Genomic DNA, 27,940 nt, shown 5'->3' on the forward strand with positions numbered 1-27,940 from the left:
GTGTGTGTGTGTGCGTGCGCGCGCATTCTTGTTATTATGTTGTAGGTGTGCTCTGATGGTCTGATACAGCAGTATAGTATATTAGATGGTGTGCAGAAAAATATCAATCAAATGAATGACTGTCTCATCCAGTATTAAATGACATAGACATCTGTCCCACTAGATTACTGTGATTAGACCCCTGATCGCCCTTTCTACCACCTCCGGCTTGGCAGCACTGACTGTGGCGAGAGCTTTTCACTGATGGTGCTGTTACGGAACATGACTCCTCTGTGAGAAAGCATGAATCAACATCAGCCAAGTAAGCAGAAGGCTTCGAAATGGGCTATTACGTCGGTGTTCAAGTGTTCTATTATTCGTGTCCAGTTGGAATGGGGTGGTGCGTTTCACATCAGCACTATTACGGTAGGCGTATAGGGATATTGCAGTATTTACGGAAGGCAAGTTGTGCGCTACGGTTCAGTTTTCCCCTCTGCAGCTGTCATCGTGCAGGTGGAATCTGCGTTTCGACGCGTGGCTTGTAGGGTTTACGTCCATCTCCCTGTTGTGTATTTCATGCATAGGCCTAAACTAGCCTAATCTAGAAACGGCTATTCCGTATTGAGAAGCAAAACCACTCGTTTGGACTCGAGGGAAATGTAGACTATTCTTTCATAGGCTTCTGCGACTGTTTTTTTTCTGAGGAAGATTCACATTATATGAATGCACCTTCACAGCGAGCCATTGGACTTAATCGCGATAACCTTTCAGTGCGAATTTAACATAATACAGACCAGTGAATGTGTATTTATTTCAATTGATGAGCGCATAATCTCAATAGATTGTAACAGCGCACTAACTTCACAGCATCGGCGGTGTTTGCAATGGTATTGGGCTCTTTTCTATGACCTCAACAGGACCATAGTATAATAGTGTTTCTCAATGTTCTGTCTGTTGATAAAACTAAAAGGACCTAGTGCATTATTTAGCCTATTATCTCTGGCGCATCGATTGGAGAGGAGTTGCGTAGGATGCCAGACGTTGCAATTAGAGGTTGCTGTTATTGCAGTTTGACAGACAAGGATATCCAAGAATCACAGAGGACGTAGTGTGCTTTTGACTTGACAAAGAACGGAACAATATGGATGAGGGCACAGCTGCCAAAGAGTCTATTCCAGATTTAAAAGATTTAGAGGTGAAAATCGGATGGAAGACACCTGAGGGTTTGCTCAAGTGCATGCGGGAAGAGGCGTCCAGCCACCGCGGAGATGTCAAGTTGAATTCACTGGAGACCAAAGACCGAGACATCACGGGCAGGAGTCTGGATGAGAAGATTCGAAAATTAAAAGTTGATATGGTAAGCTCTTATTTGGAGCAGTGCCTTTTGTTGGCCTTGCCATTAGTTATCCACATTTTATTTTATTTTGTTAGAAAGAGTATGTGCAGTCGTACAACATTTTGCTCTTCTTTTGACATTTAATGTTATAAAGATTCCCTAACAACTCAGAAAGATGTTGTTGGTTGTCAGTAGCCCTACAGTGAACAAGATATGTATTTAATATTGATCCTAGTCCTACATCCTCTTCCTGAATATAAGGCATCCACCCAATCAATAATTCTGCTGATCTTCACCATGATAACAGCGGCAGGTGGCTGAGGTTGCTATAGATTCATTATTGTCAACAGGTCATAATTGGTGTTTTCAGAGACTAATAATTGGCCTAGGGATGGATTACTATTGTATTATATAATGCGAAAGAACTGGTAGGCTATTTAGTTCATTTATCCTATTAAACCAAGTTTATTGCAGGCCAGCCATCTTTCATTGATAGGCGACATTCCGAGTTTATCATAACAGACGTCATCATACTTCTCTCCCCTTGGTGCAAAAACAGGACTTCAGCAGAGAAGCTCCGGGTGTGTTGTTTTTCCCTCGTGCACAGATGTCTTGCATTCCTATGGCAAAGACAGGCTCGCGGCGGCTGTGTTGGTGACGGCGCAATGTCTGTCGTATTGGAATGATTGTACACAAACAGCACATGGTGGATGCCTGTGTTCTTCTAGAAACCGAAACAAGTCTCATTTGTCGCATTGGTTTGGTTTGAAAATAGCGATCCACAGGTTTTGTTTGTAGGCCTACCACTGCTGCACTTCCCTGCGGTGTCGTTCTGTCATCTGCACTCTGACTCGCCAGACAATAACCACAGACTACCCCAAAGACTCTGGCAAAGAAACCTGCATAAAATTACATATGGTGTTGTAGGATACAGTATGTAGTCCATGTTGCCCATAACAACTCAATATATTATGTTAATCCAAACTTTCTTGCTTTGCCAGTAGAATTTAGTCGATAGCCTATACCCAGAGGGAATACCACTACCAGCCATTTGGGTGATGATGTTTTACAGTGCTGATATTGTGGACCACTAGTGAGTGGTTTGAACAAACTAAACAGCAAATGTTTTAAGGTTAGGGGACATCAAGAGGGTCATAAATCTTTGTGCGGCCAGCATCACATAACGACCCCATGATTTGCTTGCAGCCATCCCCATTCATCAGCCCTGCTGAGCCAGAGGATGCAGGGCTCTCTCCCTGGTCAAAAGTAGTGCACTATGTAGGGAGTAGGGTACCATTTGGGACGCATACAGAGGCTTCAGTGATTAAGAGCTACCTCTTAGTCAGAGTGATCTTCCCACTGTCAGACAGCATACATAGTGCTGCTGTGTGTTGGGCCAATATCTAATCTCTCTGAGTGGTGCAGGAGAACAGATGGGTACTGAACTTTGCGCTCTCATCACAATTCTGCTTTCACAAAATAGGCTGCACATATGCATGTGCACGCACACTCATTCTCACAAGGAAACATGCGTGTACACACACCATTGGCGTAACTCAGTTTCTCTGGGCCCCGTATGGTCGAACCCCCCCCCCCCCCCCAAACAAACATCTAATGCGTCAGCCAGACAGCCACTCACAAAGTATAGACTACTGGTCGCAGTCCATAGTGTTGAAATTGCCAATGCTGCTGCCTATCAAATCAATGATGCCAGGGCATGTAGTCTATAGCTTTGCTTTAGCTAATGGATATATTTTTATTGGTAGGCCTCTTTGGTCATCCATTTGTCATGTTAAGCCTAACATTTCACTAGCCTATACACAGTGTCGCATGGCTGGCGGCAATAATGTAATTACTTGTTCATTAATTAAAGTTGGATATTCAAACATTGCAGATAGTTAAAAAAAAAAAATGTAGATGCAACCGCATACTAATCAGCTACTAATAGATTTTTTTTGACTATACAACTGTCCTGTATAACCTACCTGAACCTGCATGACATGAGCAATCCTCGCAATCTGCACTGAGTATATTCCCCCCTCTCCTTTACCATCAGAACGGACTAAATTCGTCAGGCCATGGACTTTACACAGTGTTGAAAGCTATCCACAGGGATGCTGGCCCATGTTGACCAATGCGTCTCACAATTGTGGGTGATGGACCATTCTTGATTCACATGGGAAACTGTTGAGCGTGAACTCAGCAGCATAGTACATCTTGACACAAACCGATGCGCCTGGCACCATACCCCGTTCGATGGGCACTTAAATTGTTTGTCTTGCCCATTCACCCTCTGAATGGCACACACATACACAATTCATGTCTCAATTGGCTCATGGCTTAAAAATCATTCTGTAACCTGTCTCCTCCCATTCATCTACACTGATTGTATTCTACATCAATAAGGGATCATCGCTTTCACTTGGATTCACCTGGTCAGTCATGGAATGTCATGGAAAGACCCTCCAAGAACTGTTGTCCACTAAAGATCAAATCAAATTGTTTTAGTCACATGCGTGTAGGTGTAGACCTTACAGTGAAATGCTTACTTTCAAGCCCCAAACCAACAATTTTGTTTAAAAAAATATGGATAAGAATAATAAACAAAAGTAACAAGTAATTCAAGAGCAGCAGTAAAATAACAATAGCGAGACTATATACAATTTGACCATTTTTAGGGCCTTCCTCTGACACCGCCTGGTATAGAGGTCCTGGATGGCAGGAAACTTGGCCCCAGTGATGTACTGGGCCGTTCGCACTATCCTCTGTAGTGCCTTGCGGTCGGAGGCCGAGCAGTTGCCATACCAGGCAGTGAGGAAAGTCAGGATGCTCTCGATTTTGCAGCTGTAGAACCTTTTGAGGATCTGAGGATACATGCCAAATCTTTTCAGTCTCCTGAGGAGGAATAGGTTTTGTCATGCCCTCTTCACAACTGTCTTGGTGTGCTTGGACCATGTTAGTTTGTTGGTGATGTGGACACCAAGGAACTTGAAGCTTTCAACCTGCTCCACTGCAGCCCCGTCGATGAGAATGGGGCGTGCTCTGTCCTCTTTTTCCTGTAGTCCTCAATCATCTCCTTTGTCTTGATCATGTTGGGGAGAGGTTTTTGTCCTGGCACCACACGGCCAGGTCTCTGACCTCCTCCCTATAGGCTGTCTCGTCGTTGTTGGTGATCAGGCCTACCACTGTTGTCGTCTGCAAACTTAATGATGGTGTTGGAGTTGTGCCTGGCCGTCCAGTCATAATTGAACAGGGAGTACAGGAGGGGCTGAGCACGCACCGCTGAGGGGCCCCTGTGTTGAGGATCAGAGTGGTAGATGTGTTGTTACCTACCCTTACCACCTGGGGGCGGCCCGTCAGGAAGTCCAGGATCCATTTGCAGAGGGAGGTGTTTAGTCCCAGGGTCCTTAGCTTATCGATGAGCTTTGAGGACACTATGGTGTTGAACGCTGAGCTGTAGTCAATTAATAGCATTCTCACATAGGTGTTTATTTTGTCCAGGTGGGAAAGGGCAGTGTGGAGTGCAATAGAGATTGCATCATCTGTGGATCTGTTGGGGCGGTATGCAAATTGGAGTGGGTCTAGGGTTTCTGGGATAATGGTGTTGATGTGAGCCATGACCAGCCTTTCGAAGCACTTCCTGGCTACAGACGGTAGTCGTTTAGGCAGGTTACCTTAGTGTTCTTGGGCACAGGCACTATGGTGGTCTGCTTGAAACATGTTGGTATTACAGACACGGACAGGGAGAGGTTGAAAATGTCGGTGAAGACACTTGCCAATTGGTCAGCGCATGCTCGCAGTACACGTCCTCGCCCTGCGGCCTTGTGAATGTTGACCTGTTTGAAGGTCTTACGTACGTCGGCTGCGGTGAGTGTGATCACATGGTCTTCCAGAACAGCCGGTGCTCAAATGCATGTTTCAGTGTTATTGGCATCGAAGCGAGCATAGCAGTAGTTTAGTTCGTCTGGTAGGCTCGTATCACTGGGCAGCTCTCGGCTGTGCTTCCCTTTGTAGTTTGTAATGGTTTGCAAGCCCTGCAACATCCGATGAGCGTCAGACCCGGTGTAGTACTAGGAGCACCACCTCTGGGGGAGTGTTTTCTTGTTTGTTTCTTGTTTGTTCAATGCTGTCTTAGTGCCAGTCTCTGACTGTGGTGGTACAAACATGCATCTGTTTTCATCTGCCAATATATTGGCTGTCCCCTGAGCTTCCTATACAGTTAATCTCTTTCCGTAATGGGTTGAGGCCGGCAACTAAGGAGAATGAGAGGCTTAATTAAAGTTACAGAACTGCTGTATTTGAAGCTACACTCCCTTCTCCTCACTTTCCCTGGCCGGACCTAGCTGTCTGGCTGTTTTGACCATCCCTGTAGCTGTCGCTTATGGGGAGAGATGGTTTCCAAAGTATGTCTCATAAAGAAGAATAGAAGCTTTAGGCTCTCGGTCTGCTATGTGCTTTTCAACACCTGAGTAAATTCCACTCATTGCACTGGCTCCGTCATAGCCTTGACCACGGAATTTGTTCACCGATATCCCCTTTCTTTAAATCAGTTTGCTTAGATTTTTTTATGGCCAGAGACGCATTTTCAGTCACATTCCTGTCACATGTGCCAAATACAACAGGTGTTGTATTACCGTGAAATGCTTGATGACAAGCCCTTAACCAACAATGCAGTTCAAGAAATAGAGTTAGTAAATATTTTCTTAAATAAAATAAAAAGGAACACAATAAAATAACAATAATGAGGCTATATACAGGGGGTACCGGTAACGAGTCAATGTGCGGGGGTACAAGGTAGTCAAGGTAATTTGTACATGTAGGTTGGGGTAAAGTGACTATGCATAAATAACAAACAGCAAGTAGCAGCTGTGTAAAAACAAAAGGGGGAGGGGTGTCAATGTTAAAATCAATGACAGGCACATGGGCCCCCAGAGCTCTACGGCCCCCACCGCATTGAGGCACCTTCTAACTAGCAGAGGTGTCCTTTGTCGCCACTTCTCACCTTTGCTCCTGCCTCTGATTGTCTTTTCACTCACTCACTCACTCACTCACTCACTCACTCACTCACTCACTCACTCACTCACTCACTCACTCACTCACTCACTCACTCACTCACTCACTCACTCACTCATAGGGCTCCTTTGTTGCTTTTTCTCATCTGGCCTGTTTCAAGCTTCATGCATCTGGCCTGTTTCAAATTTCATGCATCTGGCCTGTGTATCATTGATCCAGACACAAATGGTTTTGTTGGGACAGACTTTGACACACTGCAAGGTGTAGACAGGCAGAGACACAGATCATACTCAGTCTGGTCTTAGTCGGCTCAGTGTCATGCTGGCTGAATACTGTCTGACTACTTTCCCTCCAGAAGTTCCCAGCTGCTGTCAAATCTCAGATGGGTCTAAACAGCTTTACTGAGTTAATGGGGCTGCAGGTAGCCTAGTGGTTAGCGCGTTGGACTAGTAACATTAAGGTTGCAAGATCTGTTGTTCTGCCCCTGAACAAGCAGTTAACCCACTGTTCCTAGACCGTCATTGAAAATAAGAATTTGTTCTTAACTGACTTGCCTAGTTAAATAAAGGTGTAAAAAAGAATTTAAGGACGCAAAGACAGGCTGTCACCTTCCTGTCATGGAGTAAGACAAACAGACGAGCCTCATTGTTTTCTCAGACATCTACATACAGTGAGGGAAAAAAGTATTTGATCCCCTGCTGATTTTGTACGTTTGACAAAGAAATGATCAGTCTATCATTTTAATGGTAGGTTCATTTGAACAGTGAGACAGAATAACAACAAAAACATTCATAAAAACACATGTCAAAAATGTTAAGACCAAAGAGCTCTCCAATGATGTCAGGGACAAGATTGTAGATCTACACAAGGCTGGAATGGGCTACAAGACCATCGCCAAGCAGCTTGGTGAGAAGGCGACAACAGTTGGTGCGATTATTCGCAAATGGAAGAAACATAAAATAACTGTCAATCTCCCTCGGCCTGGGGCTCCATGCAAGATCTCACCTCGTGGAGTTGCAATGATCATGAGAATGGTGAGGAATCAGCCCAGAACTACACAGGAGGATCTTGTCAATGATCTCAAGGCAGCTGGGACCATAGTCACCAAGAAAACAATTGGTAACACACTACGCCGTGAAGGACTGAAATCCTGCAGCGCCCGCAAGGTCCCCCTGCTCAAGAAGTAAATCCCCGTCTGAAGTTTGCTATTGAACATCTGAATGATTCAGAGGACAACTGGGTGAAAGTGTTGTGGTCAGATGAGACCAAAATGGAGCTCTTTGGCATCAACTCAACTCGCCGTGTTTGTAGGAGGAGGAATGCTGCCTATGACACCAAGAACACCATCCCCACCGTCAAACATGGAGGTGGAAACATTATGCTTTGGGGGTGTTTTTCTGCTAAGGGGACAGGACAACTTCATCGCATCAAAGGGACGATGGACGGGGCCATGTACCGTCAAATCTTGGGTGAGAACCTCCTTCCCTCAGCCAGGGCATTGAAAATGGTTCGTGGATGGGTATTCCATGACAATGACCCAAAACACACGGCCAAGGCAACAAAGGAGTGGCTCAAGAAGAAGCACATTAAGGTCCTAGAGTGGCCTAGCCAGTCTCCAGACCTTAATCCCATAGAAAATCTGTGGATGGAGCTGAAGGTTCGAGTTGCCAAACGTCAGCCTCAAAACCTTAATGACTTGGAGAAGATCTGCAAAGAGGAGTGGGACAAAATCCCTCCTGAGATGTGTACAAACCTGGTGGCCAACTACAAGAAATGTCTGACCTCTGTGATTGCCAACAAGGGTTTTGCCACCAAGTACTAAGTCATGTTTTGCAGAGGGGTCAAATACTTATTTCCCTCATTAAAATGCAAATAAATGTATGACATTTTTGACATGCGTTTTTTCAGGATTTTTTTGTTGTTAATTCTGTCTCTCACTGTTCAAATAAACCTACCATTAAAATGATAGACGGATCATTTCTTCTCTAGACTGTTATGTCCACATATAGGCTACAGTCTGCCACCTGTATCTATGTGTGTGTCCTATAAAAAGGAAAAGTCCTAAGAATGTGAATGCCGCACTGTGTTGTTGGAGCCCAGTGCATGACTCACCCCCTACCTCTCCCTGACTGCTGCTGTGCTGTACAGATGGAACTCACAGGGGAGAGACATGTGCAGGCAGATAGAACAGGACAGGAGGGTTGTGTGAAAGAACGAATGAGAATGAAAAGAATGAGAGCGAGATGGCAGGAAGACAGACAAACAGAAGAAGCCAGAGTATGGAGTGTTTAGATGTCATAAGTAAGAGAGTCAGTATACTGTATATTGAGTGGGTGCAAGTCTGTGGAGACTAACTAGTACTTTTCCATGAATCTTTGGTACAAAAGAGAAAGAGTGGAAGGGAGTATGCAAACAGATGGAACAGTGGGAGGGCTGTGGCAAGAGGTCACCCTTCTGCTGTCTCTGAAAGTGATCTTATTAGATGGGGAGAAAGAGGGGGAGAGAGATGGGGAGATGGAGGATGCTCAGGGATGTGTTCACTTAACTCTGTTTGCAGAAGGCAGAGCATAGATGGGGAAGGTGAAAGATAACAGACGAGAGACAACTGTGTGTGTGTGTGTGTGTGTGGGGGGGGGGGGGGGTCTGTTTCGTCCCTGTTTCCAGTGCGATATTGTCGGACTGGTCTCAGCGTGGGAATCTGTCTTTTGTTCACTGGTGTGTAGGATCAGCTATGTGTACATTCACACTAATCAAAACACTTTGTGTGTGTGCACGTGTATGCGTGGATCTGTGCATGCGTATAGGTTTCTGCATGGTGAAATGGCACATCAAGCCTGAAAATCATATTTTCCTCATGAGTAGTATCAAGTGCTAGCCTGTTCATATTGTGATGAAGGCTGAGGAGACTAGTGCTTAAGATGCTAGACGCACACACACACACACACGGAGAAAGGAAATTTAGCTCTCCAGAATCCTGTGGATTAGCCGGGAGCTGTCTGGCCCGGCGCCTCCACCGGGAAACTTGAATATTTTTTTGGACTGTGAAAATGGCTCTACCACCTTCAAGCCCCCCCCCCCCCCCCCCCCCCCCCCCCCCACAAACATACACTTTAGGGAATGCCTACAGGCAGACTGGCACATAAAATAAATGGCATGCAGACAGCATGTAGCGGCAGGGTAGCCTAGTGGTTAGAGCGTTGGACTAGTAACCAAAAGGTTGCAAGTTCAAATCCCTGAGCTGACAAGGTACAAATCTGTCGATCTGCCCCTGAACAGGCAGGTAACCCACTGTTCCTAGGCCATCATTGAAAATAAGAATTTGTTCTTAACTGACTTCCCTAGTTAAATAAAGGTTAAAAAAAATGTTTTTTTTAAAGATAGGCACACAAGCAGAAATGTAGCCTAGACACCAGCCAGAGATTTGCAGAAAGATGGGCGTGTGTCTTTTTTTCTCTCGACTGTTCGGTCTGTACCAATATGTAATTAAAAACACACAAACTGTTTTAAGTGAGAAGTAGGCATTGGTCTGAAGCCAAAAAAGAAAGGAAATTCAAATGGGCACCACAAAGCCTGTTCCACCCATGCTCTACCAAGATCTTCCAGCACACAGCTTGGACCTACTATAGTAGCTACGCTGATCTGTTGTACTTCAAACGATGTGTATGCAAGTTGCTTAGGATTCAAACTTTCTCAAACAGCCTAATTCATACTCGTAGAGCAGGTGCTCTCACAAAATTGTGATTTGTACCGCATACAAGTTGAAGTATTGTATTCTTCACACACTAATTCCATTCCATTACCTTTTCAAGCTTTTTTTAATTGTATGAGAGCTTGCTTTGCTTTTATACTTACTTACTTTTTTTTCTTGTAGTAATATGGTGCTGCCTGTATTTCCTCAACATTCCTGTAGTCAGCATGCCAATTGCACGCTCCTTCAACTTGAGATATCTGTGATATCTGTTGTGACAAAACTGCAAATGTTGCATTTACATTTTTGTTCAGTATACATCATTTGATTAGCAGGACACTGTAAAGACAATTTTTCCTCAAAAGTATGAATTAGGTTGTCTGAATCCTTCGCAACCTGCATACACATTGTTTGTCGCACAATAGACCAACTGTAGTAGGTCAAAGCTGTGTGCCGGAAAAACTTGGTACAGCATGGGTGGAGTAGGCAATGTGGTTCTCGTGAATTTTCTTTATTTTTTGGTTCAGACCAATGCCTTCTTTTCACTTAAAACATTGTTTGTTTTGTTTTTACACCAAAAAGGGATTTGACAAAATTATAAATTTCCACATGCAAAAGGTGTCTTTCGAAAATGTAATTTGCACTTCAAATTATGTATAAAAAAGTGTTTTGTCTCACGTAATTTATTGTCCAGGGCCAGGTTTCCCAAAAGCAGCTTAAGGCTAAGTTCATCAATATAAACTTTGCAGGTGCATCATTAAATCTCAGAGCTGTTTCCCAAAACCATTATTACTAAAGTTGCACTAGAAAACACTTGTTATTTACCGACTGCCTCATAGACCCGCTAACTGGGTCGTTAGATGCTTTTTTTGCCCTTCCACTTTATGCACAAAAGATCTCTGTGACCACCGATAACTTCAGAACAAGGTTTACTCTAATACAAAGTTGCCAATGTCTTTGCAGTTGTTATAAACAATCAAAATGTAAAAAGATGCTTCAAATGAAAAGCGGGATGGCAGCATTAAAATATAAATATTGTAGGCTACTAAGGCCTATATACACTGCTCAAAAAAATAAAGGGAACACTAAAATAACACATCCTAGATCTGAATGAATGAAATATTCTTATTAAATACTTTTTTCTTAAATAGTTGAATGTGTTAACAACAAAAGCACACAAAAATTATCAATGGAAATCAAATGTATCAACCCATGGAGGTCTGGATTTGGAGTCACACTCAAAATTAAAGTGGAAAACCACACTACAGGATGATCCAACTTAGATGTAATGTCCTTGAAACAAGTCAAAATTAGGCTCAGTAGTGTGTGTGGCCTCCACGTGCCTGTATGACCTCCCTACAATGCCTGGGCATGCTCCTGATGAGGTGGCGGATGGTCTCCTGAGGGATCTCCTCCCAGACTTGGACTAAAGCATCCGCCAACTCCTGGACAGTCTGTGGTGCAACGTGGCATTGGTGGATGGAGCGAGACATGATGTCCTAGATGTGCTCAATTGGATTCAGGTCTGGGGAATGGGCGGGCCAGTCCATAGCATCAATGCCTTCCCCTGGCAGGAACTGCTGACACACTCCAGCCACATGAGGTCTAGCATTTTCTTGCATTAGGAGGAACCCAGGGCCAACCGCACCAGCATATGGTCTCAGAAGGGGTCTGAGGATCTCATCTCGGTACCTGATGGCAGTCTGGCGAGCACATGGAGAGCTGTGCGGCCCCCCAAAGAAATGCCACCCCACACCATGACTGACCCACCGCCAAACCGGTCATGCTGGAGGATGTTGCAGGCAGCAGAACGTTCTCCACGGCGTCTCCAGACTCTGTCACGTCTGTCACATGTGCTTAGTGTGAACCTGCTTTCATCTGTGAAGAGCACAGGGCGCCAGTGGCGAATTTGCCAATCTTGGTGTTCTCCGGCAAATGCCAAACGTCCTGCATGGTGTTGGGCTGTAAGCACAACCCCCACCTGTGGACGTCGGGCCCTCATACCACCCTCATGGAGTCTGTTTCTGACCGTTTGAGCAGACACATGCACATTTGTGGCCTGCTGGAGGTAATTTTGCAGGGCTCTGGCAGTGCTCCTCCTGCTCCTCCTTGCACAAAGGCGGAGGTAGCGTTCCTGCTGCTGGGTCGTTGCCCTCCTACGGCCTCCTCCACGTCTCCTGATGTACTGGCCTGTCTCCTGGTAGCGCCTCCATGCTCTGGACACTACACTGACAGACACAGCAAACCTTCTTGCCACAGCTCGCATTGATGTGCCATCCTGGATGAGCTGCACTACCTGAGCCACTTGCGTGGGTTGTAGACTTTGTCTCATGCTACTACTAGAGTGAAAGCACCTCCAGCATTCAAAAGTGACCAAAACATCAGCCAGGAAGCATAGGAACTGAGAAGTGGTCTGTGGTCCCCACCTGCAGAACCACTCCTTTATTGGGGGTGTCTTGCTAATTGCCTATAATTTCCACCTGTTGTCTATTCCATTTGCACAACAGCATGTGAAATGTATTGTCAATCAGTGTTCCTTCCTAAGTGGAGAGTTTGATTTCACAGAAGTGTGATTGACTTGGAGTTACATTATGTTGTTTAAGTGTTCCCTTAATTTTTTTGAGCAGTGTATTTAAAGCAATTTAATGTTCAATCAATTGATTTCTATTTAGCTAATTGTAGACTACTGTCTGATGTGTAGGCCTAACATGTGCGCAATGATGTGCTGCCTCATTATTTGCAGCCGTAGGTGATCATTTATTTTTAGGAGCTGATATGTTGTCAGTGTCAGTATATGTTAAGGTAAGATTTTAATGGAGAATGCTGATCTGAGAGCAGCGCTGCCTTTCTTTCGATCGCACCTATTGAACATTCTCCCTATGTGGTGTTTTTTGTAAATGCATGTGAGTTCTTTGGCCATTATAGAAACATTGCATAATTTTGTGCCAGCAATATACCACCCTTCATCACACTGCTGGCTTGCCTCTGAAGCTAAGCTGGGTTTGTCCTGATCAGTCCCTGAATGGGAATCCAGATGCTGCTGGAAGTGGTGTTTTTTATTATAATTCTTTTTTTAACCTTTATTTAACTAGGCAAGTCAGTTAAGAACAAATTCTTATTTTCAATGACGGCCTAGGAACAGTGGGTTAACTGCCTGTTCAGGGGCAGAACGACAGATTTGTACCTTGTCAGCTCGGGGGTTTGCAACCTTCTGGTTACTAGTCGAGGCTACCCTGCCCTGCCCTGTTGGAGGGCCAGAAGGAGGAAATCTTTCCTGTGGTCAAAAAAATCTCCCAATGCCCCAGGGCAGTGATTGGGGACATTACCCTGTGTAGGGTGCTGTCTTTCGGATGGGACATTAAACGGGAGTCCTGACTCACTGTGGTCACTAAAGATCCCATGGCACTTATAGTAAGAGTAGGAGTGTTAACCCCTCTATTCTGGTTAAATTCCCAATCTGGCCCTCATACCATCATGGCCGTCTAATCATCCCCAGCTTCAAATTGGCTCTTTCATCTCCTCTCCCCTGTAAATTCCCCATGTTGTTTCTGTAAATGAGAGTGTGTTCTCAGTCAACTTACTGGGTAAAATAAAACAATTGTAAGCTTATGTTCCATCGCAAGAAACCGGGCCCAAGCTATTACTTCATAGACATGGCTATTTGTATTTATGCAAACCATATGGATTCTCCCTTTAAAGAGGGGAGGGGGGATATCAACATCTGCTTTACATTAAGCACATACCGGTTCCTGTGACTCTCAAAGTACTGAATGAATTGGCTGAGTGAGCATTTGAAAAAAGAAAAGAAACTTGATGGCTACTTCTCACTAAGTCCAGACCGGCTGTCTTTTTTTTGTGCGGTCCAGACGGCCCCAGCTCCATGAGGGGGCTAAAGTAAAAAATGTTTAGCCCCCTCAGTATTAGTTTTATATCCCTATTTAAAATAGCAAAAAAGTTTAAATTATTGAGTGACCGGTTGGGGGCAAAACAAATTATATCTCCCCTGCTCTGTGTTAGCACAATGGGCAAGGTACTCCACAGTGTATGTAGGGGACTATTGAAAGCCTCTGGGGCTGTTAGGAATGACACCTTTGGGGTTTCCATAAGAAGGCGGGAAAAACGCTTCTCATCTCTGTGGTAGGCTGCACAGATGTTCGATCATGTTTAAGTCTGGGCTCTGGCTGGGCCACTTAAGGACATTCACAGACTTGTCCTGAAGCCACTCCTGCGTTGTCTTGGTTAAGTGCTTAGTCTAAGTTCCTGAGCGCTCTGAAGCAGGTTTTCATCAAGGATCTCTCTGTACTTTGCTCTGCTCATCTTTCCCTTGATCCTGACTAGTCTTACAGTCCCTGCCGCTGAAAACATCCCCACAGCATGATGCTGCCACCACCTTGCTTCACCATAGGGATGGTGCCAGGTTTCCAACAGATGTGACGCTTGGCATTCAGGCCAAAGAGTCCAATCTTGGTTTCATCAGATCTTGTTTCTCATGATCTAAGAGTCCTTTAGGTGCCTTTTGGCAAACTCCAAGTAGGCTATCATGTGCCTTCTACTGAGGAGTGGCTTCCTTCTGGCCACTCTACCATAAAGGCCTGATTGGTGGAGTGCTGCAGAGATGGTTGTTCTTCTGGAAGTTTCTCCAATCTGCACAGAGGAACTCTAGAGCTGCTTCAGAGTGACCATCAGGTTCTTGGTCACCTCCCTGACCAAGGCTCTATGAAGACTATTTGTGGTACCAAACTTCTTACATTTAAAAATGATGGAGCCCCAGATCTGGGCCTGGACACAATCCTGCCTCAGAGCTCTACGGACAATTCCAAAGACCTCATGGCTTGGTTTTTTCTCTGACAAGCACTGTCAACTGTGGGACATTATATCTTCAGGTGTGTGCCTTTCCAAATCATGTCCAATCAATTGAATTTACCACAGGTGGACTACAATGAAGTTGTAGAAACATCTTAAAGATGATCAATGGAAACAGGATGCACCTGAGCTCAATTTTGAGTCTCATAGCAAAGGGTCTGAATACCTATGTAAATAAGGTATTTCTGGTTTTTATTTGTAATACATTTGCAAACATTTCTTAAAATGTTTGTTCACTTTGTCATTTGGGGGTATTGTGTGTAGATTGATAAAATCAAATTTAAAATAAGTCTGTAACGTAACAATATGTGGAAAAAGTAAATGAGTCTCAATACTTTCCGAATGCACTCCAAGTACATACCGGGATGTTTCATCATAGAAATTGATAGGCTACATTTTAGAATGGTTTTCTTGGTAGCCTATAGGTTTTTGTTGCTGTAAATGGAACTGTATGTATTGGAAACATGTTGGCATTGGTTAATTGATTACGTGGGTCGAATTTGACACACATAATTGTATTGTGCCATATCACAACATGTTGCTTAACTCGTGAGCCAGCGGCATGATTTGCCATGTTAGAAGCATGCCTTTATAGGCCTATTTATTTGGCAAGACAGCTGTACATGGCTGCATCTCACTGTAGTAGGCTGTAGCTTATGTTTTGGTTATTTGGATCTCCATTCGCCTTTTGTTTGCTGCGTTTGTTTACTGTTAATGTAACTATCCTAAATATAGATTGTGTCATGCCTTAATCGATCTGATATTTTGTTTACTAGGCCTACCTCTTGGTACTGCTGTTTTCTTCTATTTGCGTTCGTTCGCATTCACAGTTGTGTCAGTATTCTAAGCCAAACTGCTATTCAGTATTTTTTTTGCATGAATAACTAGGCTATTTAGTTTGCATTATTTTGTTATGACAGCTGTGTGTATGGCTATATTCACAATGGTTGTTTGTAATAGATGAATTGCCCTATCTAGCTTGTAGCCTATATTCATTACCAAAATGGACTAGCTGTAGTGCGCCCTCCATTGTGCTGATACAGCGCAGAAGAGATGGGCTACAGACTTCAAAAGCACTCAGTGATTTTGGAGTCTCGTCATTTGAACTTTATCTTTATTGTAGTATAGGGTGATTATATACTGTAAGCAGAATTCAATATAATTCCAATGCAAAACCCCCAAAAATGTTACTGGCCGCTAAGTCACTTTATCCTGGCGCCGGGTCTGGGTCCAGACTTGATTTCAACTTTCCACGGATGGCACTCCCTAAAAACACACCACTTTGATACAAGTTACTTTTCGTGGGAGGTTAGGAGAGCATTTTTTCAAACCCTTACACGGAACCCAAACCGGCTGCGCGCATGCGCCATCGAGCGCTATCGTGCATAAATGTATTTTGCGGCACGCAGGTTAAAATATCAAAACAAACTCTGAACCAATGACATTAATTTGGGGACAGGTTGAAAAGCATGTATGGCAATTTAGCTAGCTAGCTTGCACTTGCTAGCTAATGTTAATTTGTCCTATTTAGCTAGCTTGCTGTTGCTAGCTAATTTGTCCCTGGGATATAAACATTGAGTTGTTATTTTACCTGAAATGCACAAGGACCTCTACTCCGACAATTAATCGATTCTATTCATCTCTCCTCCTTCCAGGCTTTTTCATCTTTGAACTTATATGGTGATCGCATCTAAACTTTCATTGTATTACCACGACAACCGGCAACAAAGTTCGTCTTTCAATCACCCATGTGGGTATAACCAATGAGGAGATTACTTTCAGCGCGATCTGCGTCAGAAATAGGAACGACTTCTATTTTAGCCCTTGGCGTCGCAGACCCGAGCCGTGTGGGTGCATGCTCGCGCATGCGATGTGTCCGGTCAGGTCAGCATTTTATCATTTTCCTATCCTTAACCTAATTCTCCTAATCTGTTACGAAAGTTGTAGCTTTATCGAAATGTTTTGATTTAGGGGATCTCGTCCACGGACGTAGATTTTTGGTCCTGTCCCGATATCTATGCTTCACAAGTTTGGACACCAACGTTTTGTGCAATAGAGGAATGGTTCTCAAACCTCTCCATGGGGACCCCAGGCCGTTCCATGTAATTGATCTATTCCGGAGCTAGCACACTGGATTCAACTTGTCAACTAATCCTCAAGCTCTTGAATAGCTAGTTCAGAGCTACAGCAAAATTGTGAAATGTCTGGGGGTCCCCGGGGAGATGTTTGAGAACTACTGCAGTACAGCACAGCAAAGTGCAGTACATTGCAGTAAAAAAAAGTGAAGAAAGTCTTTTCAACATTCATTCAGAACCGGAAAATACGTATTTTCAACATTAAGAATGGTTTTAATTTCAACGTCCGTAAAATATATATTTTAAACCTCCTGAAAACTTTAATTCAGAACCTAAAATGAACCTCACTTCAAAGTCTGGAAAATACATATTTTAAATGTAGTTTTGCATACTGGGTTTCTGGGAACAAACTGAAAAGTAACTTGACACAGTCAGCGGAAATTTGGATTAAAATTGTATGAAGGAAATCGCATTGACAGAGGAGGGTGTAATTAATTAATTATTTATAAGGTTAGGGCTGGAATTTGTTCTGGATGCTCGAACAATGATGTGTCTGTCTCTTATATGTTGATCTAGCTAATTGGCTAGCTAGCATGTGTACGCTCACTGCAATGCACAGCCGATGTGCTACTTGCATGTGCATTGAGAAGGGTGCAATTGCAGTCCGCAATTCTGGGCGTTCCTGTATGTGGGTATTCCTGCAGGAACGCCTCTTTATAATTTAGGAGAAGCTGGGGCACTCCATTACGGTAGGTGGCTTTAATGCACAATAACGTTGGATGCCAGCTGGCGATTGTTTAGATGAAGCGACTACAACGGTAGCTAGCTAGCCTTACACTGGTAGACAGTAGACACTGTCCTTAGAAAGGCAGGGTAGGATAGATATAGGTCTGTAGCAGTTTGGGTCTAGACTGTCTCCCCCTTTGAAGAGGGGGATGACTGCGGCAGCTTTCCAATCTTTGGCAATCTCAGACGATACGAAAGAGAGGTTGAACAGGCTAGTAATAGGCGTTGCAACAATTTCGGCAGATAATTTTAGAAAGAGAGGGTCCAGATTGTCTAGCCCGGCTGATTTGTAGGGGTCCAGATTTTGCAACACTTTCAGAACATCAGCGATCTGGATTTGGGTGAAGGAGAAATTGGGAGGCTTGGGCAAGTTGCTGTGGGGGTTGGAGGATTGCTGATCGGGGTAGGGGTAGCCAGGTGGAAAGAATGGCCAGCCGTAGAAAAATACTTATTGAATTTCTCAGTTATAGTGGATTTATCGGTGGTTACAGTGTTGACTAGCCTCAATGCAGTGGGCAGCTGGGTGGAGGTGCTCTTATTCTCCATGGACTTTACAGTGTCCCAGAACTTTTTTGAATTTGTGCTACAGGATGAACATTTCTGCTTGAAAAAGTTAGCCTTAGCTTTCCTAACTGCCTATGTATATTGGTTCCTGACTTCCCTGAAAAGTCACATATCACGGGGGCTATTCGATGCTAATGCAGAACGCCACAGGATGTCTTTGTGCTGGTCAAGGGCAATCAGGTCTGGAGAGAATCAAGGGCTATATCTGTTCCTGGTTCTACATTTTTTTGAATGGGGCATGCTCATTGAAGATGGTGAGGAAATTACTTTTAAAGAATAACCAGGCATCCTCTACTGACTGGATGAGGTCAATATCCTTCCAGGATACCCGGGCCAGATCTATTAGAAAGGCCTGCTCGCTGAAGTGTTTTAGGGAGCGTTTGACAGTGATGAGGGCTGGTCGTTTGACCGCAGACCCATTACAGGTCCAGCCAATGAGGCATTGATCGCTGAGATCTTGGTTGAAAACAGCAGAGGTATATTTGGAGGGCAAGTTCTTTAGGATGGTATCTATGAGGGTGCCATGTTTACTGATTTAGGGTTGTACCTGGTGAGTTCATTGATCATTTGAGTGAGATTGAGGGCATCAAGTTTAGATTGTAGGATGGCCGGGGTGTTAAGCATTTCCCAGTTTAGGTCACCTAGCAGCACAAGCTCTGAAGATATATGGGGGGCAATCTATTCCCATATGGTGTCGAGGGCACAGCTGGGGACAGAGGGTGGTCTATAGCTTGCGGCAACGGTGAGAGACTTGCTTCTGGAATGGTGGATTTTTAAAAGAAGTCGCTCGAATTGATTGGGTACAGACCTGGATAGTAAGACAGAACTTTGCAGGCTATCTTTGCAGTAGATTGCAACACCACCCCCTTTGGCAGTTCTATCTTCTCGAAAAATGTTATAGTTAGGGATGGAAATTTCAGGGTTTTTGGTGGCCTTCATCAGCCAGGATTCAGACACAGCTAGGACATCCAGGTTGGCAGAGTGTGCTAAAGCAGTGAATAAAACAAACTTAGGGAGGAGGCTTCTAATGTTAACATGCATGAAACCAAGGCTTTTACGGTTACAGAAGTCAACAAATGAGAGCACCTGGGGAGCTCTCCCCAGTCCACCTGGCCATGCTGCTGCTCCAGTTTCAACTTCCACCTGACTGTGCTGCTGCTCTAGTTTCAACTGTTCTGCCTTATTATTATTCGACCATGCTGGTCATTTATGAACATTTGAACATCTTGGCCATGTTCTGTTATAATCTCCACCCGGCACAGCCAGAAGAGGACTGGCCACCCCACATAGCCTGGTTCCTCTCTAGGTTTCTTCCTAGGTATTGGCCTTTCTAGGGAGTTTTTCCTAGCCACCGTGCTTCTACACCTGCATTGCTTGCTGTTTGGGGTTTTAGGCTGGGTTTCTGTACAGCACTTTGAGATATCAGCTGATGTACGAAGGGCTATATAAATAAATTTGATTTGATTTGAGTAGGAGTGGAGCTAGGCACTGCAGGGCCAGGATTAACCTCTACATCACCAGAGGAGGAGTAGGATAAGGGTACGGCTAAAGCCTATCAGAAATGGTTGTCTAGTACGTTCGGAACAGAGAGTAAAAGGAGCAGGTTTCTAGGCGCGATAGAATAGGTTCAAGGCATAATGTACAGACAAAGTTATGGTAGGATGTGAGTACATTGGAAGTAAACCTAGGCATTGAGTGATGATGAGAGAGATATTGTCTCTAGAGATGTTTAAACCAGGTGATGTCACCTCATATGTGGGAGGTGGAACTAAATGGTTGGTTAAGGCATATTGAGCAGGGCTAGAGGCTCTACAGTGAAATAAGACAATAATCACAAGCCAGGACAGTAATGAGGAATGGACAAGGCATATTGATATTAGGGAGAGGCATGCTTAGCCGGGTGATCTTTGGGGTCCAGTGAGTGGTTGGGCTGGCTGGAGACGATTCAGAAATCTAGCAGGCCGGGGATAGCAGAAGGGCCTTAGAAGGACGTCTCGACGGAGGAAAGTCTGTTTTAGCCTCCGCGTGGGGTGACATTGACAGACCAGTTGTGATGGATTAGTGGGGTTCCGAGTAGCAGAGGGGTCCAAGTCCAATTGGCAAAATAGGTATAGTGGCCCCAAGAAATTAGCCGATGGATCTATTCAGCTAACAGGCCAATATGCTCTAGACAGCCAGCGGGCCACGGATAGCAGCTAGCGGGCCGAGGCTAGCATCAGGGCATTCAGGGGACGTCGCGATGTAGGGGCCAATTGAGTATCCCCTCGAGCAGATTACGTCGTAGTCCAGTCGTGAAGGATCGGCAGGGTTCTGTGCCCCGTACCGGCAGTAGAAGGGGTCCGGGTATTGTAGCCCAGGAGTGGCTGATGGGCCTCTTCAGCTAGCCGGGAGAGTGGGCCTAGCATTGGCTAGCTCCAGGCTAATTGGTGCTTGCTTCGGGACAGACGTTAGCCAGGAGTAGTCACTCGGATAGCAGCTAGCTAGCTGCAGTGATCCAGGTGAAAAGGTCCAGAGCTTGCGGTAGGAATCCGGGGATATGTAGAGAAAATAGGTCCGGTATGCTCTGGTTTGAGTCGCGTTGTACAAACTGGCGAGAGCTTCCCGAGCTAAAGGTTAGCTGATGACCGCTAGCAGTGGTTCGCTGACTACTAGCTAGTGAGCTGGCTAGCTTCTGTTGGGGGATTCCGGTTCCGAGGTAAATAAAAAATACTTTAGAAAAAACAGATCCACACCACATTGGATGAGGTGGGTTGCAGGAGAGTATTTTGAAGTTGAGGTTTAGAAAAATATAAAATAAGATATGCAAAGAAAATATATAAAAAGATATATACATGGGACACGACAAGATGAAGGACAAAGATGTCTGACTGCTACGCCATCTTGTATACCAACCCTACCTTGTCATAGTAATGTAACCAACAATTTATTTGTCATTATTTTTTTCCCTCTTCCCTCATTTTTAGTCACTACATGATTCTTATGTGTTATTTCATAGTTTTGATGTCTTCACTATTATTCTACAATGTAAAAAATAGTACCTATCAAAGGTTTGGTGTGTGGGTGTTACCACAATTGACTATTAATACGCAGAATAATATAAAGACTTCTACGAAGGATTGTGACCCACAACAACGGGCGGTAGTAGGAATTCTACATTTTTGTCAACAGATGCATACACTCACTCACCCTACCCCTCCCAAACAAACACCTCTGCCCCTCTACCCTTCCACACATAGATCGATCTCAGGGTTAGCACCGTCCCATCATGATAGGAAAAAATACCTAGATATTTTCATTTTAAGTGTATATCCTACATCTGTGCAAAATTAAAGACTATCACTATGTCACTCCTGCTCGCAGACACACATGGGCTCTGGTATTTGCAACCATTTTTCTTACTCACTTTATGGATGCTATAGTCTCGTTTTAATGTGATGTCTAGAATTTGAGCTAGGTAGACATAGAAAATACTCTGAAAACTCAATTGCTAAAGACCTTGCTGAAAAATCCAGTATGCGGTTCTTGGTAATGGTCGGACGGCTCATGACAAGAGGCAGGGAGCGTGTTGTGTGCCTCCACTCAAGTTGATTTATGCATTTTCATCGATATTTGATTTAACATTGAGCTTCAACCAATGCATACTATAAATACACCGTTTGTTACACATACCTGTAGACATGGCATTTTATGAGATGCCCGGTACACCAATAGGCATGTACATACATACTGTACAGAGGCATGTAGTATGCTGTAGCCTAGTGGTTAGAGCGTTGGACTAGTAACCGGAAGGTTGCAAGTTCAAACCCCCGAGCTGACAAGGTACAAATCTGTTGTTCTGCCCCTGAACAGGCAGTTAACCCACTGTTCCTAGGCTGTCATTGAAAATAAGAATTTGTTCTTAACTGACTTGCCTAGTTAAATAAAAAATAAGACAGCCTGGTAGGTTTAGTACACAGCCAGCCCTGAACCTCATCAGCAGGGTGGTGACCTATGGGAATAATATTTACAGCTACGCTCATAAGTCTCTCACTCAGACTCTGCCAGCTATACCCCCTAATCTCAACAACCCCAACCCAGCCCAAACCCCAGCCCTGATGTCTAATTCCCAGGATGCTAGACATTTACTTTACCACAGCATAATACATGCAAACAGTGGTTATATTGTAGATCTTTCTCATTGATTTTTCTGCCTCTTCCCAATCTCTGTTGCTGTCTATCCATCTCCCCTTTGTTATTTTGGTGTGTGCAATATTTGCAATATAATTAATCTTATACATTCATAGATGCAGATCTTAAAAGAGAGAGAGGCATGTAGTATATGTTGTTATTTCCCACCTTGCAGCCTGGCTTTAGCTTTGCATTCCCTCTCTCGCTTCCTGTGTTTTGGTCTTTTGTCTGGTGATTTGTGCTCACAGCGCCAGACTAACTCATTACTACAGCAGAGCATACAGCCAGTCAGTCAGCGTGGCTTTGGCATCAGCAGAACAACTATAGCTCATTCAGCTCATTTACTGAGAGAGGGAGAGATAGGAAGAACGAGAGAGATGGGTGCCGTCTCCCTCCTCCTCCGCTTTCTCTTTTTCCTCCTCCCCCTCCTATACACAAGCTCTGCTGACTGAGAAAGCTGTTACTTTCTGCCTCATCTCTTGTTCTGTTCCGGATGGCCTGTGTCTCCTGGTCTCTGCCCCAGGCTGGGAGGAGTGGAGCTGAGTTGGCAAGGACACAAACACTTTGGATTGGATAGTATAGGGCCAAAGAAGGGTACTCTAACGCAGTGTTATCCCATCACCATTTCCTTTGTTTCGCTGGATTGACAGTAGTTCACTGAAAGGGCATTCAGATTGATGAAACAATATCCAGTGTGATTTGTATTATTGGAAGATCATCTCTAGTATGTCTGTGTTTCCTATATTATACCTATCCATCACATGTATCATGTTGGCCCCTTCTGCAGTTTATTACCAAATGAGCTTTTTGTGATTATAGTTATGAGCTATAATGATGCAGCCTGACAGAGATATATGACTAATCTATATACATATGATTTATGTATTGCTCCAGCTGGGACATACAGAGACAGAAAGGTCCAGGCATGTACATTGTGCAGTAACCACATTTTAAAGAAAAGTGGTTGTAGGCCAGAGAAATCAATCAATAGGTTCCACTTGGATGCTTTTTTAATGACTTGACCTGCAGGGTCATGAGGGGTGGTGCAGTGGGGGCAACGAGAGAGGTACACAAAGACTGAAAAAGGTCAGAGGTCAAAGATCTGTAAGATTTAGGTGTCTCTGCTTTATCCACTGTCCTGGAACTCTAGGCAATTGGAAGTGCGATAGGCATATCACAGTGACTGAGTTGCATTCTAGGATTGTGGTGTATCCGGTTGGCAGTTATCTCTGCTAACCCTGGGACTGAGAGTGAGAGAGGGTGAGTGAGTCAGTCAGTCAGTTGGGCCAAGCCATAAATCTCATTACCATATATTACCTCTTGGCCCTAGTTCCTGACTGGACTGGAGCACATCTCTGCTAATGTATTCTGTTGGATTTTCCATCACCGCAGCACTGTTTTTTCCTCTTATTTATCCCTGGCTTATTAATTAAACATCCCTCCTACACGCATTAAAAGCAGTGGTGCCAAATTATTTTTGATTAATTACAACTTTCATCTCCCGCCACCCTGCTACAACATTCATCTCCCGCCACCCTGCTACAACATTCATCTCCCGCCACCCTGCTACAACATTCATCTCCCGCCACCCTGCTACAACATTCATCTCCCGCCACCCTGCTACAACATTCATCTCCCGCCACCCTGCTACAACATTCATCTCCCGCCACCCTGCTACAACATTCATCTCCCGCCACCCTGCTACAACATTCATCTCCCGCCACCCTGCTACAACATTCATCTCCCGCCACCCTGCTACAACATTCATCTCCCGCCACCCTGCTACAACATTCATCTCCCGCCACCCTGCTACAACATTCATCTCCCGCCACCCTGCTACAACATTCATCTCCCGCCACCCTGCTACAACATTCATCTCCCGCCACCCTGCTACAACATTCATCTCACAGCCTATATTTTCTTATTTTTTTCCCTACTCTCCTGGCTTCATCTGTTCCACCTCCCATCTTCTCTCACCTTTGAAAAAAATCATCTATTCCCACATATCTTCCCTTACTTCTCCTTCCTCTTATTCCTCCTCTATTCTCTCACCTCCTTCTCTCACCTTGCTCCTATCCTATCTTCCTCTTACCCCTCCATCCTCCATCTCCCTATCTTCTTTCTCTTTTCCACCACTCTCACAGCTCCCTCCTCTCTCCTGAGTCCGTTGCTTTCCTCCCACCATCTCTTCTCTCCCAAATCCATTGTTTTCCTCCCACTATCTTCTCTCTCCTGAGCGTTGCTTTCCTCCCACCATCTTCTCTCTCCCGAGTCAGTTGCTTACCTCTCACCTGAGTCAGTTGCTTACCTCCCAACATCTATTCTCTCCTCTCTCCTGAATCTGTTGCTTTCCTCCCACAAACTCTCCTCTCTCCTGTGTCTGTTGCTTTTCTCCCGCCATCTCTTCTCTCCTCTCTCCTGAGTCAGTTGCTTTCTTCCCACCATCTCTTCTCTCCTCTCTCCTGAGTCAGTTGCTTGCCTCCTACCATCTCCTCTCTCCTGACTCAGATGCTTTCCTCCCACCATCTCTTCTCTCCTGACTCAGATGCTTTCCTCCCACCATCTCTTCTCTCCTGACTCAGATGCTTTCCTCCCACCATCTCTTCTCTCCTGACTCAGATGCTTTCCTCCCACCATCTCTTCTCTCCTGACTCAGATGCTTTCCTCCCACCATCTCTTCTCTCCTGACTCAGATGCTTTCCTCCCACCATCTCTTCTCTCCTGACTCAGACGCTTTCCTCCCACCATCTCTTCTCTCCTGACTCAGATGCTTTCCTCCCACCATCTCTTCTCTCCTGACTCAGATGCTTTCCTCCCACCATCTCTTCTCTCCCCTCTCCTGTATCAATAAAGTATTATTATTTTCCATAGGCCCACCTGCGCTCGATGGACGTGAAGATCCTGCAGCAGCTGCTGGCAGTGCACGAGGGGATCGAGGCATGTAAGTGGCTCCTGGAGGAGCGCGGCACCCTGACCAGCCGCTGCAGCAGTCTGACCAGCAGCCAGTACAGCCTGGGAGAGGGCCCTGGAGGAGACACCTGGAGGGGCAGCTGGAGCAGCCTGCAGGACCCCCTCAATGACAAGCTGGATAACATCTCTATAGGCAGTTATCTGGACACCCTTGCTGATGACATGGACGAGTACGGCCCTTCTAGTTCTGAGTCTGTGCTGTGTTCTACTCCACTGGGGACTGTGACGCCTACTCGGCCTGGGGCAGGGGCTGGGAGAGTTTCTGGAGCTGGAGAAGGGTCAGTGGCTATGGCAGGGGTTGGGTCTGGAGCTGGGGTAGGACAAGGCACAGGGGGCAAGGTAGTTGTTGATCCTGGCTCTCCCCAAGTCAAGCCAGACGTTCCAAATAAGGAGTCTTCCATTTGGATTAAGGCCACAGAGGCAGTGAAAGGAACCACCATCACCAAGGATACCAAGGACCCCGGCCAAACCCAGCAGCCCAGTAAGAGCAACGGCGCCCTGGATAAAGCAGTCAGGCAAGCACGAGGACCTACTGATTCAGCCCGGGTCTGCCTGGCTGAAAAGCTGGGGAAAAGCCAGAGCCCCAAACTCAAACCCTATAAGAATGGCAAGATAGACGTAGATGCCTGCAAGATGAACGGCAAGATGCACCTGGGGTATGATGCCCACTGGCGATGGGTGCAGTCGCAGGACGATGTGACATTTCTATGAGGTGGATATATTACACCACTTCCCTCTAAAAAATGCTGGGTTAAAATCAACCCAATTTGTGTTATTTGGTTACGAAGTGCTGGGTAAATGTTGGACAGGACACACGCTGGGTTATTTTGACCCAGCCAGTTAGGTTGTGTGAATAACTTAGCATGTTGGGTTGTGATTACCCAAACATGGGTTCATTTAACCATCAATTAGGTTATTTTCATTTTCATGCTGGGTTGAACAGCTCTTTTAATATGTAATCCATAGGTTATTTTCAGGAGGTGTGACTTATTAGGTGTGTGGGTTTCAGATAGTTATTTTTCGCCACCAGTGAAAATAAATGTAATTATTGTTCATAATCTTAAATACAGAGCTAATTTCAATTTTCATGAAAGAAAATACACATTTCATATTGTAATATATTATTAATAACATAATTTTGTACGTATTGTTACATAGTGGTAAGTATACCAACATGGGGTTTTGCATAGGCTTTTAAGGAACTCTTAGACTTTTGTAAGCTTCATTAAATCTACTAAAGTGTCAGTGTACAACCTTAACCTTCTGATATCAGAACAGATAAACCGGAATGATGTTTACTCTCACGGGTGGCCAAAAATAACTATATGAAACCACGGCCCTACCTACTGTAGTCGCGCTTCCAGTCTTCTGACCTGTCCGCTGGGTCTCAATAACCCAGCATCAATAACCCACCAACAACAACAACTCAACCTTGCTCTTTTTAAAGAAAACAACCCAACTAAATGAACCAATGCCTGCAACCTAGCAGTTGGGGCATCTAAACAACCCAGCATTTTTTTCGTAAAGACACTTTTTCCCCTCCCATGTAACGACCCTACCGGTCAAATATTAAGAGAGAGGTTGATTGCACATATTATACAAACATCTACCATTTCCATGGTATAAGATATCAGGTGTGAAGGAGAACACAGCATCATTACATTATGTTCTATTCACTCTAAATGTGGCTGCACTAACTTTCTAAAACATTGATGTCAGTATTATATTGGGGATGAAGCACAGTGTTGATATTTTTCTGAATCAAGTTTGTTTTTGACATGTTTATCCTCCTTTCCTCTATGCATTGTAACATACAGTACCAGAGAAAATGAACAATTTACCAACAGAAAAAAATATATTTGTTACAATCACTCGCATCTATAGAACTTAGTTTGCCCTCACAACCCCATGTCAAAATGATTGTAACACACTATAGATAGTGGAACCGTTCTCATACATACTGTAGGTGTATGTACCATCATAGAATGCTAAGAGCATATAGAATGTCCCTACTGTTTGCACACGTGTGCTATTGTCAATGTCCTACTACCTACAGTACTTAACCAGTCAATGCAATTTGTATAATCAGTGAATCGCAATACAATAAATCTGTGCATCGGGTACTTCTGTGGGTGGTTGTCGTAGAAAAATGTCTCTGGCTGAGTGTTAATTATTGTCTCTTTTTTAACTGTACACTATTTTTGTTTCATTTGGACAGCAGTTGATGTGATTGGTGTCATCCTAAACTATTATGCCTGTATCTCCAGTCCCAAGATGACTGCACTGTTGTTCTGATAATCCTGATCGTTTAAATGACTGATTCTGTCCTCTGCTGTCCGTGTCTTAATGAGTCCAACCATCTCTGATCTTTCACTCAGTGTTGAGTGGTGTGAACTTGTTAGTTATTTGGGTGGGTGAAAATTGCATGTCATGTGCTGAATGCTTTATTGGTGAAAATTATCAAGAAAAATGCGTGAAAAACTTGATACAATCATGGGA

At 44.5% G+C, this 27,940-nt stretch overlaps 1 protein-coding gene across 1 annotated transcript; it reads left to right on the forward strand.

Moving 5' to 3' along the window:
• On the forward strand, positions 1–27,768 carry lurap1 (leucine rich adaptor protein 1). Its single transcript, XM_020499505.2, has 2 exons — positions 1–1,336; positions 25,343–27,768. Exons 1-2 carry the CDS (start codon positions 1,121–1,123, stop codon positions 26,150–26,152), a joined length of 1,026 nt encoding a protein of 341 aa, XP_020355094.1. The 5' UTR covers positions 1–1,120; the 3' UTR covers positions 26,153–27,768.
• The last annotated feature ends 172 nt before the right edge of the window (positions 27,769–27,940 follow it).

The sequence above is a fragment of the Oncorhynchus kisutch genome, linkage group LG13 (assembly GCF_002021735.2).
Source record: "Oncorhynchus kisutch isolate 150728-3 linkage group LG13, Okis_V2, whole genome shotgun sequence".
Classification (NCBI taxonomy): Eukaryota; Metazoa; Chordata; class Actinopteri; order Salmoniformes; family Salmonidae; genus Oncorhynchus; species Oncorhynchus kisutch.

Bases quoted from the DNA above. Each gene is read 5' to 3' on its own strand.
- lurap1 (XM_020499505.2), top strand. From the start codon at position 1,121: ATGGATGAGGGCACAGCTGCCAAAGAGTCTATTCCAGATTTAAAAGAT. The intron at 1,337-25,342 runs GTAAGCTCTTAT...TATTTTCCATAG, and splicing joins GAAAATTAAAAGTTGATATG to GCCCACCTGCGCTCGATGGA.